The 12,695-nt window shown below is 33.6% G+C and overlaps 1 protein-coding gene across 1 annotated transcript; it reads left to right on the top strand.

Moving 5' to 3' along the window:
* Positions 1-2,860: 2,860 nt before the first annotated feature.
* On the top strand, positions 2,861-12,565 carry LOC141719237 (nicotinate phosphoribosyltransferase 2-like). The gene is made up of 15 exons (XM_074521613.1): positions 2,861-3,201; positions 4,930-5,077; positions 6,080-6,199; positions 6,354-6,488; positions 6,578-6,639; positions 7,704-7,779; positions 7,860-7,961; positions 9,174-9,290; positions 10,015-10,073; positions 10,317-10,491; positions 10,683-10,817; positions 10,901-10,999; positions 11,744-11,852; positions 12,007-12,119; positions 12,192-12,565. The coding sequence occupies exons 1-15, from the start codon at positions 3,041-3,043 to the stop codon at positions 12,267-12,269; spliced, it is 1,689 nt and encodes a 562-aa protein (XP_074377714.1). The 5' UTR covers positions 2,861-3,040; the 3' UTR covers positions 12,270-12,565.
* The last annotated feature ends 130 nt before the right edge of the window (positions 12,566-12,695 follow it).

Below are 12,695 nucleotides of genomic sequence, written 5' to 3'. Positions count from 1 at the left end.
TCAGTTTCCCCTCACATAGTTTCTCCCATGAAAGCCAATGTATTTCCTTTCCTTCTCCACCGTTTCCCCACCAAAAGGCATTCATTTGCCTCTGAATATTAATGCATGTCTCGTTTGGTATTAAGAGTAAACTCATCCAAAAATATGGTATTGATTGGGCCGCTGTTTTAAGTAAAACCATTTTCCCTCCCTTCGACATTGTTTTATTCCTCCAACCTTGCAGTTGTTGGCTCACTCTTTCTACCAAGAACTTGAATGCATTATTCTTATTACGCCCTATACACATTGGCAATCCCAAGTACTTTCCCGGGGATTCCGATTCTCGAACCTGCAGTGTATTACATATCTGCTTCCTGCAAGTTACTTCAGTATTTGGACTGAAAGTAACTATCGATTTCGTGAAGTTGATTGCTTGGCCTGACAGTCCCTCATACCTTTCCAGTATTTGTTTTATACAGTGTGCTTCCTGAACTGTTGCTTTAAAGAATAAGTAGCAGTCGTCTGCGAAAAATAAATGTGATATAGGGGGAGCCCCTCTAGCAATCGAACATCCTTTCACTAGACCAACCTCTTCATTTCTTCTAATGATCGCACTAAGGCCTTCCGCACACAATATATATAAATATGGGGAGATTGGATCTCCCTGCCTTATGCCTCGTTGCGGTCTCACATCCCCAAATTATGTCTGCCACGGTCAGGGGTAACCGGGTAAGTGTTCAGGGGATGCTGAACTGCTGATGACATTAGGTAGCTTCGCAAAATCGGAGAGCAGGATTCTTGTTAAGAATGAATGTTGATTTGTTTATCAATTACTTTAATAATTTTTTTGAGAAGTAATAAAAATTATTTAATAAGGATAGTTAAGTAATTTCAGGACTGACTAACTATCAAATTTTTAATATTTGGTTTTTTATAATATAATATAGATAAATAGATTATAGTATATAATGTATAGTAGTTTAGTGATTAATTAATAATTTAGTTGGTGCATAAAATTATTTAATTTTTAGTTGTAATAATAATTATATAATGGAATAACCATTGATCAAATTATATCTTATTCCATTTATAATAGTATGTTTATAAAGTATAATAGATTAATAACATAGATATAGGTTAAGTTCACAACTTCAATTGTTTTACTATCTTAACAACTTCATTTTGCCATTTAGTAAAAAAAAATTATTTTGCCTGTTAGAGCATCTAAAATGTAAAAATGGTTGGCTATTATAAAGTATAGTAGATTAATAACATAGATATAGGTTAAGTTCACAACTTCAATTGTTTTACTATCTTAACAACTTCATTTTGCCATTTAGTAAAAAAAAAAAATTTTGCCTGTTAGAGCATCTAAAATATAAAAATGGTTGGTTATATGATTAACTATCATCATTTTTTAAAATTTTAGCTAAGGGGTTAAAATTATACGCCAATAGTATTATCTATATTTTCAATATGTAAAATTATAGTTAAGGGCTTTTATGATTGTACAAATTAGGGGTGAGCAAACAAAAACCGAAACCGGACCGAAAAACCAAAAAACTGCACCGAAAAAACTGAAACCGATAAAAACCGAAAAAAACCGTAACTGAACCGAACCGACCGGATGGTTTGGTAACGGTTACGGTTTTATCCTTAAAACCGAACCGAAAAATCGAACCGCTAATATTATTTTAAAATATTTAATATATATTTATTTACTTATCTATTTTATACAAATATGAGTATATGACACTTGCCAAATTTATATAAGAATTTTAAAAACATTTTGCTGTTGGGCCTATACATGGATCATGATTTTTTTATTTAAAATGGCATTTTGAAGAGTTGTGGTAATAGTTATATGTAAAAAAAGAACTGCAGTAATAGTGTATCACAGTGGTACAAAACTAAATTTCAGTATACATTATTTATATACTCTATAAATTTTTTATTATAGCTTATCTTAAATTCGCTTAAAGGCATTTACTTGCACTTGCTCGATAGTCATTCATATTAGAGCTCTATTAATTCATTAATACAAATCCCCTCATTTAACGATGCTACTTGTTTGTTACATTATACTAAATAATTAATTTTCTTAGATTTATATTAAATAACGTCTATAAATATTCTTAGTATTATATTAAATAATTAATTTTTTTAAAAAAATAAAAACCGAAAAAAACCGAAACCGATAAACGGTTAACCGAACCGAAAATAACCGTTCTGAACGGTTCGGTTACGGTTAATAGCTAGAAACCGAACCGAACCGACATATACGGTTCGGTAACGGTTTTCAATAAAAACCGAGCCGAGCCGAACCGAATCGTGCACACCCCTAGTACAAATATAGCCAACTAAAAGTGATTATTTATAATTTTTGTTAAAGGGTTAAAAGGTTGGAGTGTAATTTTTTTTATATATTCTCTAAAATTACCACATAGATGTCACATAATTTTTTTAGCTAAGGGTTCTCTAGCATTAAAGATGCTCTTAATGATATTTCTTATGACACTAACATCAAGCACAATAAAAACAAGGGCTAAAATACGAAATCTATATATTAAGTACGATATTAACATACTACCCCATAAATGTCGAAACTATTTCATTTCCTTGTTTAAGACAGACCTTGAGGCCAGAAAAAAGTAGTGACGTATAATAAAAGTAGATAAAAAGCAATATCCAAAAAAATATAATGATAAAAGGCAACTAATATTCGTTTCCAAAACATACAAATAAAGTGTACATTTTTATCATCAATAAATAACGACGTAACAAGAAGGGGATGATTGATGCATAATTTTCTAAGCCCCGCCCCCATCGCAAATAGATATATACTTACAAAATATTTGTATGTAATAATAACATTGGTTTTAACGGATTTAGCAACTTGCACTTTATTTTATTCCTTCTTACACCTTCCATGAACAAAAAAGCTCCCACACAATATATATATAGATAGATATTCGCGCAAACATATCATCTACTATTACAGAACATTAACACAACACAAGTGTACGAGGATTGGTGAATTTAGAAAAAACAAACCCTAAGAATGGAGGGGAAATCTAATGGAGCGAAAAGGGAAGAAGAGCATATGGGAGGGAAGATAGCTGGACCCACGAATCCGATGGTGACACCTATTCTTACAGATCTCTATCAGTTCACTATGGCTTATGCGTATTGGAAAGCCGGCAAACATAATGAACGTGCTGTGTTAGTCCTCTCTCTCTCTCTCCATCTCCATCTCCATCTCCCTCTCTCTCTCTCTCCCTCTCCCTCTCCCTCTCCCTCTCCCTCTCTCTCTCTCCCTCCCTCCATCTCCCCCCCCTCTCTCCCCTTCTCTCTCTCCCCTCTCCCTCTCTCCCTCTCTCCCTCTCTCCAAGTCTCCCTCTCTCTCTATTTATCAGGTTTTCGTTAATTTGAGAATTATATATTTATTTAAGTTAATTGTATGTAGTATTGGATTGTTTTAATATATGTTGTGATGCTAGCTAGCAATCAGTTTAGAATTGTGTTCTATTTGGTAGGTAGATAGATATACACATAGTAATGTATTTGAGAGTATCGGTGATAACAATTGTGGGACACTTTTTAGAATGTGTGGAACAATTGTTCTCGCTGATGCTAAGAATTGTTCTGAGGAATCAGTGCCTATATATATTGGTATTTGTTTGCAGTTATTTCTCCTTTGTATATATGAAGTAAATTTCAAATGGTGGATAATGAATTTTTTCCAGCGCTGTATCTTGGTGGATAATTTTTTGAAATTTAGTGGCCACATATTACTTTCTTCTTTCAAAAAGCGGACTAATTACCAAAAAGATGATGGCTAGACTTTGTTCATATTTTTCAGCAAAAGTGGCCAACCACCATTTTTTCAAAGATAATTATGTAACAAACCAAACTTACCCGGGATGTGTTACTCCAAAGACCCGGGAGGCTGTTTGCTCCAAACCCCACTTCTTTAAAAAGTATATGTAGGTAATCTGTTGTTATGTACAGTGGGAGGGGAGGGCAGAATCAAACACAGAACTTCGCCACCACCTCCAAGGCACTACTAGTTTTCCTCATGAAATCATTTTTTTATAAAATATTCACAAATTTCATGGCGAAGCTGCAAAAAGGCCTAAACTAGCAAAGCAAGTTAATGCTTGTTTGTCGGATTAGTACCCCATATGTCATCACGATGTAAATTACGAATCGACTATCTTTATAATATATATATATATATATTTTTTTTCATGATTATTTGATTATTGATCTTATACTAAACCTTGCTATATTATGTATGTTAGCTCATCGAGTTGGTTAGCGGGCAAATGATCTTACCAAGCATAAAAAATTGTATTTTATTAATTTTTTTATAACAGATGCTAACTTTATAGAAATTAGAACAAAATACAGAGAGTTATCTTAAACATGTATGATTATCTAGATACTAAAAAATGTGATATTTATAATATCCTTGGGCAAACATTCCTTTCCAATGTTTGGATGGATTTTATTTGGAAAAAATTTCCCTACGTAAATTTTATCCAAATTCCTACATATAAGCTAAAATATATGCTAGAGTTTGAATTCATGATACGGCTCATTTTTACCTTCAATATCTTAATATGAATTATTTACATCTGTATTTAGCATAAATGTACCAAGTTTGGAGTTGGGACCTTTGATATTAATCAGAGATGGATCTGAATTGACAAAACCTTATTGGATAATCATAGTTACGCTGTCTTTACTTCTTTCTCATATTTGGTCTTATTCTCTTCATAATGTTTTTGTTGGAATTGATGCAATTTTCTGATTTCCATTTCGCCAGTTATTTTCATCTGCAAAGTAATTCCTTGTTGAGAATTATTCTGAACAGTGGCCGCTTTTAGATTACAGTATTCAGAGCTTCTCACCAATTTATAATCCATATCACTAATATGTTTTCAGGTTCGATTTGTATTTCCGAAAGAATCCTTTTAGAGGCGAATATACAGTGTTTGCTGGTCTAGAAGAATGCATTAGGTTCATTGCTAATTTTAAATTTTCGGAAGAAGAGATTTCTTTTATCCAGGAATCTTTGCCTCCAACGTGTGAGGTAAACCATTCAGCATAACCTATTCTTTGCATAGTCATAGTAAGTGTTCATTATAATCTGTTACTTTCAAATATTGAATTAGAAAAATAGCGCAGACCAGAGAATATGGCTTTGGGGTTTGCCAAAATATGATTCATATCGCAATACATGGCCTGGAGGATATATATGCGACCTGCACAAATTATTTGAACAATTTGGTAATATGTGACGATGTACTTTGGCGAGGACATTGACGTCTATACTTTGACGAGGACATTGACATCTATACTTTGACGAGGATATTGACGTCTATACTTTGATGAGGATATTAACATAGGATGTCAATTATTATAACCCATATTGGATCTATGCTATGTGCAACTAAAAAACAGGATCAAATCTACTCCCTGAGACAAAAAAAGTAGTCGCCTTCCTAAACTTTTTGCAATGAAAGAAATTGGCTGCCCTTTTTCTATTTTTTTATATTCCTTTGGTTTACTCTTTTGCAATGACATGCTTGGGATAAACGATAGGAAATATTTCAAGTTACAAGTCAATTCTCAACATAGTAGCGTGTGACTACAAATAGAAGTGGTTAGCTGGAAGCATTTAGCAAAGAGAGTCAAGCTTCATTATTTCAGTTGTAAGGTTAAATAAATTACACTTGTTAGAAATAGATCAACATGTTTAATTAAGTAAAACCGAATGACTAGAAGCTAAAGTACATTTCTTTTCTGTCATGCCAATAGAAGTCTTGCGTCAAATGAGGCGGTTACTAAATTGAAAGGCAGAATTCTGTCATGTTTTTTTAATTGTGTTTTAATAAAAATAACAAGCTATAACAAGAAGCTAAGATAATTCTTGCTGTGTCATGTTAAATAACCTCGTGTGATATGAGACTTCTATGTTCTTGAAAAGGTAGGGTTTCCAAAATTTCTTTGATTGTTTTTGTCTTAATGTAACTTCCTGTTCCGTAGTCGGTATACTCCAAATATTTAGTCACTTTCTACTAATTTGCTACAGGCTGGCTTTTATGATTATCTTAGAGGAATTGATTGTTCTGATGTTGAAGTCTATGCCATTCCTGAGGGGTCTGTTGTCTTCCCAAAGGTGCCGTTAATGAGGGTTGAAGGGCCAGTTGCTGTAAGTTTTCATGTTATGATCTTTATAATTTCAAGAAAGCTTCTCAGCTCTTCCTTGGATTGTCAGTCAAATAATAGTTGATAACCATATTTACTTCCATTGCTAATTAATCGTGTTATTATCATTCCTAAAGTTTTGGAGGATTTGGTTTTAGGTGGTTCAACTGTTGGAGACTCCATACGTCAATCTTATTAATTATGCATCACTTGTTGCCACAAACGCTGCAAGACACCGTTTTGTGGCTGGCAAGTCCAAACTTCTCCTTGAGTTCGGGCTTCGTCGGGCACAGGTTAGTGAATTATTATAAACACATATTTCTGGGATGCATATCTAGTATATAAGTATTAGATTAATAAATTTAAATATGTATGATTTTAGGGCCCTGATGGTGGCATAAGTGCATCAAAGTATTGCTATCTTGGAGGTTTTGATGCTACAAGGTTATCTTTGACAATTTATTGTATTCCCTTGAGGAACTTTCATGATTATTTCTATCATATCTAGTAGCTACACCTATTACGAAAAATATATGTTTTCACTTCTCTACAGTACCTTTTTGGCGAGATATAGTTATCTTTCTGTATATGTTCAAAGTTATTTTATGTTTGATGTTAAATGCCCCTCTGAATACAAATTATAAGTAAATGATAGTGTTTCTTTTAAATCTTAGATTTGTCTAATCATCATAATTTGTAAAATAATAAACTAATTTTTGTTGTGGAGTTTGGGAACTTCAGCTTGATTTCTGTAGCATTTAACTTGCATCTGTTCTGGATGGACCTTGTAAGCCTATTTGCCCCAGTAGTTCTGCAGAAGTAACCTTAAAGTACACAATGCTGGCAGAAGTGTCTCCTTAACTTCTGCATACAGTATGTACTTTATTTCCAGGTTTTTGGCCAAGTGTGAGGCACTTTGGCTGGTCCAAAGGCTGACGATTACCAGAACCAGTTAAAATAAACCAAGCCATAACTCGGCACTCTAGTATTCTAAGTATTGTTTCTGATGAATGCTGATATGGATGTATTGCCTATTGACTAATGAGAAATTCGAACATCTTATTTCAACTGCTTCCTTTTTACATTATCCTTGTCATGCACAAAGTATTTAGAAACAATGTGGATTAATTTAGTGAATAAGGCAACAAAAATAATATAGACAAATAAACTGTGACATAACAAAAGGTACACACTTGCTTTATAATCAATTCAATTGTTATTAATATATTCAATAGAAAACTGTTTGATGTTTCTACTTTTGTTGTTGATCTAGGTTACCAAGCCTCTATCAGTGGTTTCAATCACTTATTTATTTTTAAGACTCATCTACTTTACTAATGCGACTAATGTGATACAATTTGGAAGATATTGAGGTTCAGGGGTATTATTCGTGTCTATGTAATTAGGTTTTTCTTTTACATCCCTTTATTATCCACTGATATTTCAATCTAAGGAATTGTTTTTTGAAGGCAGTCTACCTTATATCTATCTTTTGGTGTGTGTCATAGCAATGTCGCAGCTGGGAGACTATTTGGAATACCTCTCCGTGGAACACATTCTCATGCCTTTGTCAGCTCATTTATGGTAAATTGTTACCCTGTGATTGAATCTCGCATTAGGATGTGATGTTTGACAGCTTTACTGATTAATCTACTGTTTTGCAGAGTCCTGACGAGATTGTTGACAAATCACTTCGGAGATGTGACGGCTCAAGTGTTTGTGAGGATTTTGTTAGTCTAGTTCAGACATGGCTAAATAAAATTAAGGTGTGGTAAATTTAATGTTTCTTTAACGGCCAATAATTTGCGCATGTTTTGCATCCTAAATTCCCATTTTGAATGATGTCCATGCAGATTGTGTTTATCTGTAGCTAGATTTAGCAACTAACCTTTTACGCCCTGGGGCTTTGGGCTATCACTTCTAACATTTCTGCTGCATACTTAGTAAATTCCTTTCTGTAATACATTTAGAGCTGCTCTTCTACTCTTTACTTATTAAGCACAACTTGCATCGTGAGCAATGTAAATATGATTTTGGAACATTTGAAATAATCCAATATGATTTTTTTAAAAAAAGTGTAGCAAAATTATATATTTCTCATGCCATGCAGTAGACATTCATGTTACTGAATTAACTGGGCATGCTTTTATGTAAAGCGGCTGGATGTAAACCAAAGTTATAAAAATTTCAGGAATATGCTCAAAATATTACTGTAAAATATTTTGTTTGATGTCGGTTTTATACTATGGTCTTAGAATGTTTCTACTATTTATAGTCCTGTTAATAAAGCAGTTGATGGTAGTATTGTATATTTGTGGTCCAATAAGATCCTACTGAAAGAAAATTGATGAATGTGAAGAGGGCTGAATGAGGTGCATGATTGTGTATACTTTGATATGTGATTTATGATTCAATAATTGAATCTTTTATCCCAATAAGTTCCCTTGATTCATGTCTTTTAATTTCCAGTCTCTTTAATTCATAATTTTTCACAATCAACAACTTAATGGTTAAATGAATGGTTCTTGGAACCTATATGAACCTGTTGTCCACTTGTATGTTCATCTACCAAACTAAATAAAAAGTTACATAGAAAGTTGAAGAACAGAATTTTTTTTGGTGGCTTATACTATAATATATTATCTTTTGCTTTTGGAAGTAGGAATAGATGTTATGGCTAGAAATTTTCGTAACTTCTTCCCTGTATTGGGAGTTGTTTCTTTGGAAAGTTTTGTGATATATGCAATACAGTGAAATATACTCCCTTCATCGCGTGTAGATTCTCTATTTTTGACTTTAAGTTTGCATGAGGTACAAGAGAAATTCAAAACTATGCTATTGAGCTTGTCTTGTTTTCACCTTTATCAAAAAAAATAGAACAGAAGATTAAATGGAAGAAAAGAGTTGGAAGTGTTTCTTTGAGGCTGTTTCTTATTCTATATCTTATATATAACTTGTTTTTTTTGCATGAATACCAGTGGTCAAACTTGTTAAGCGGCATTTTTGGTGAAACCAATCAGAGCGAGCTAGCAGCTTTTACCTCTTATGCATTGGCATTCCCTGGAAACTTTCTAGCCCTTGTAGATACATATGACGTAAGTTGATTTTATTTTTTTTGTTTTTTTAAATTATATTATACAGCGTCGTTGTATTTGACATTCCTTACTACGTTGGTCTCACACGACTAGATGTGTTTAATCTTTAGCAATAATTAGCTCACTTTGTCTAACTTGTGCTTATTATATCGAGTTAACGAGTATATTTCTGTTTCTGTATATTGGTCTTTCACTGGACTTTGCACAAACTTGTATTCATGTTTGGTACAAGTCTTTCACCAATAGACGTGGTCCCTACCGAGTTAAGTCTTATTTAATGTTCATCACACAAGCCGCTGTGTTTGGTCAGTAGACAGAGGAGACATACAAGACTAAATTGTTGTAATTAGTTCAAGAAGATGGACACCTCTGGGTTGGTAATGTGTATCTATCTTTTTTGCTAATTTATCTTCTTCTTTTTTCCCACCTTAAATGTTTGATGGTTATTTAGACCTTTTTTTGCTTCTACATAACTAATTTTTTTCCCTCTGGATTGAAATTTGTGGAAGGTTGAGTTTTCTCTTTGTTGTACTAGTACTTCAATTTGGGTACCCTGATCTTCATTAATATTTGAACATGCAATAGATTTTTGCTCTGCATTTTCTAGTGAGAAGTTATTTAACAGATCGGAGAAAATTAAAATAATGATCTTATTTGCGTAGAGTCTTTGCAGACATCTTTTGGTCTTTCTCTATCTAACACAGTTTTCCTTATACTTTGATAGGTCATGAGAAGCGGCGTTCCGAATTTTTGTGCAGTTGCTCTAGCACTTAATGAAATGGGGTATGGCATTACAACTTTCCAGTTCTCTTTATATCTTTTGGATCAGTACTGGTTATTAGTCATGTTCAAATTTTTGCCTGTGCGTCTGTTTAGATTTTCAACTTTTCTATTGTTCTTAATATAATAGTATTCTCTCTATGTCATTGAGGTGTACATGTTTATATATATCTAAAATCTACTACTCATCGAGATTTACATTCTGTTGTATGCATATTTGATTTCTATCCTCTGATTGCACTGCAGGTATAAAGCAATAGGCATTAGACTAGACTCAGGTGACCTTGCGTATCTGTCTTGCGAAGCCAGGAAGTTTTTCATTTCAGTTGAAAAGGAATTTGGAGTTTCTGGTTTCGGGAAGACAAATATTACAGCTAGTAATGACCTTAATGAGGAAACGCTAGATGCCTTGAACAAACAGGTGATCTTATATATGGTCATTTGTAGAGATGAAAAATGGAAGCATATAGAGATAAACTATTAGAATATTGGTTATATGTACTTTAACACCTTCCCATGTGTAATTAGCAAAAAAACACCTTTCCATGTGCTAGAAAGATTTCTTGCGCTGCTTTTAGTTTTCAACTCTTCTGCAATTTTATATTAATACAGGGACACGAGGTCGATGCATACGGAATTGGGACCTATTTGGTTACTTGTTATGCTCAAGCTGCTTTAGGTTGTGTTTTCAAGCTTGTTGAAATAAATAATCAGCCTCGCATCAAACTCTCAGAAGACGTCACAAAGGTTTGACCATGCCAACTGCCATGTGATTTTTTCTTTACGCTTTTCCTTTCTATTAGTGGTTCATTACATGTATATGTTACCAGGTCTCAATTCCATGCAAGAAGCGTTCTTTCCGGTTGTATGGGAAAGAAGGTTATCCCCTTGTAGACATAATGACGGGTGAAAATGAGCCACCTCCTAAGGTATTTTTCTTAAAGAAAGTCTGTTATTTTTTTATTTTACTTTCTTTTTGCGTTATTATTTGAGGTTTTAATGAAGTCAGTTCTAATGCTGGAAATTCTTTATCCATTAGGATGTCTTTATATTTAAGGCTTCAGAATTTATAGACCTGACAGCCTTATGGTAAAAATATACTGGGTATGTTTGGTTAGGTTGGGTTTAGCCTTATAAGGTGTTATGATAAATCACTTCGAGTATAAAGAATGAGCTAAGCAGTGATGTAAGAGAAAGTATAAAAAAGGTTGAGGATTAAATTGGTTATTGGTTTATTACCAATAAAACGTGCGGGCTTTAATATTTTAGAGTACACATTGTCCTTGCAATATTTGTTACAATAAACTTCTGTTCCTGCTTCTCTCCCCGTTTCTTCATTCTTTTATCATGTAATGTAAGTGGCTTGTACAGTTGTACTTTATTGTCCAGTAACAGACCTAGGAGTTCCAATGCGTACACATCCCCTCATCCTGAACTGGCAACATAGCATATATTTATATGATATATTGTATATATAAAGTATATATCCAGATGATTTCTGCAAGTAGACTCCAAAAAAAGGGCCTGGCTGGGTTAAAAGCTAAACCCCCTAAACGTTCCTGTGTCCATCACCGGTTTTGTGACTTATGTCTATGTTAGTATGAAGTACCTTCTGTTCTCATAAATTTTGTAAGCAACAAAAGAAAATTCTCTCATATTAATTTGAGGTTCAGACAGGAGAGAGGATTCTGTGCCGTCACCCATTTAATGAATCGAAAAGGGCTTATGTGGTGCCACAACGTGTTGAGGAGCTTCTAAAATGCTTTTGGCCAGGGAGGCCTGGTGAGTTTCTAGTATTTTTAGAATGTGTAACTTGTGCCTGAAAATAAATGCTACCAAGTACGTAAATCTGAAGTATTCTTAACTTGCTGAATGAGAATAAATGGGATACACAGTCCATGTATCTACAAATCTGAAATATTTTTTCATCTTGAAGATAAACCAAGAGAAGAATTACTTCCTCTTAAGGATATCAGAGACCGCTGCATCCACCAACTGGAACAAATGCGGCCTGACCACATGAGGAGGTTGAACCCCACACCTTATAAGGTATGACTTATAATTTTCTTTTTGTGAGCTTTTTTTATGTTACAATAAGATAATCATAAAATTATTTTTCAGGTTAGCGTAAGTGCAAAACTGTACGACTTTATTCATTTTCTATGGCTCAATGAAGCACCCGTCGGGGAGCTGCAGTGAGTGTATACAGTATGGAGGCACTTCAATCCTAATGAAAAAGCAATCAGATATTAAGCTGCAGGAACCCTTTCATCATATAGTTTTTTTATCAGCTGAACTTTGTTAGTGAAATTTCCATTTATTAAATATAAATTACAATCATAATATGCGGCTTAACGTACTTGAGCCAACATGAAAATATACCATTTTTATATAGATCCCCTTATTTCTAGGTGAAAGGAATAGGTCAGAAATACTTGTAGATGAAAACTTCATTAGGTTTCCGATGCAATAAAAATTCAACGTTTACCGCTTCAGCAGTGTGAATGACAAAGAATTGGTTACTGAAGTGAAAAATTCAGTAGCAACAAGGTTTATTTTTTCTCTTTGATAAAACATTTGAATTCATTTTTGCCTAATCTAAAGTGCTGTAATGCTGACGGAAAA

This window comes from Apium graveolens, chromosome 4 (genome assembly GCF_009905375.1).
Source record: "Apium graveolens cultivar Ventura chromosome 4, ASM990537v1, whole genome shotgun sequence".
In the NCBI taxonomy this organism is placed as follows: domain Eukaryota; kingdom Viridiplantae; phylum Streptophyta; class Magnoliopsida; order Apiales; family Apiaceae; genus Apium; species Apium graveolens.
The sequence above is the reverse complement of the archived record's forward strand: the minus strand, read 5'-3'. Positions and strand labels throughout refer to the sequence as shown.

Bases quoted from the DNA above. Each gene is read 5' to 3' on its own strand.
- LOC141719237 (XM_074521613.1), top strand. From the start codon at position 3,041: ATGGAGGGGAAATCTAATGGAGCGAAAAGGGAAGAAGAGCATATGGGA. The intron at 7,780-7,859 runs GTAAATTGTTAC...ACTGTTTTGCAG, and splicing joins CCTTTGTCAGCTCATTTATG to AGTCCTGACGAGATTGTTGA. The intron at 10,818-10,900 runs GTTTGACCATGC...ATATGTTACCAG, and splicing joins TCTCAGAAGACGTCACAAAG to GTCTCAATTCCATGCAAGAA.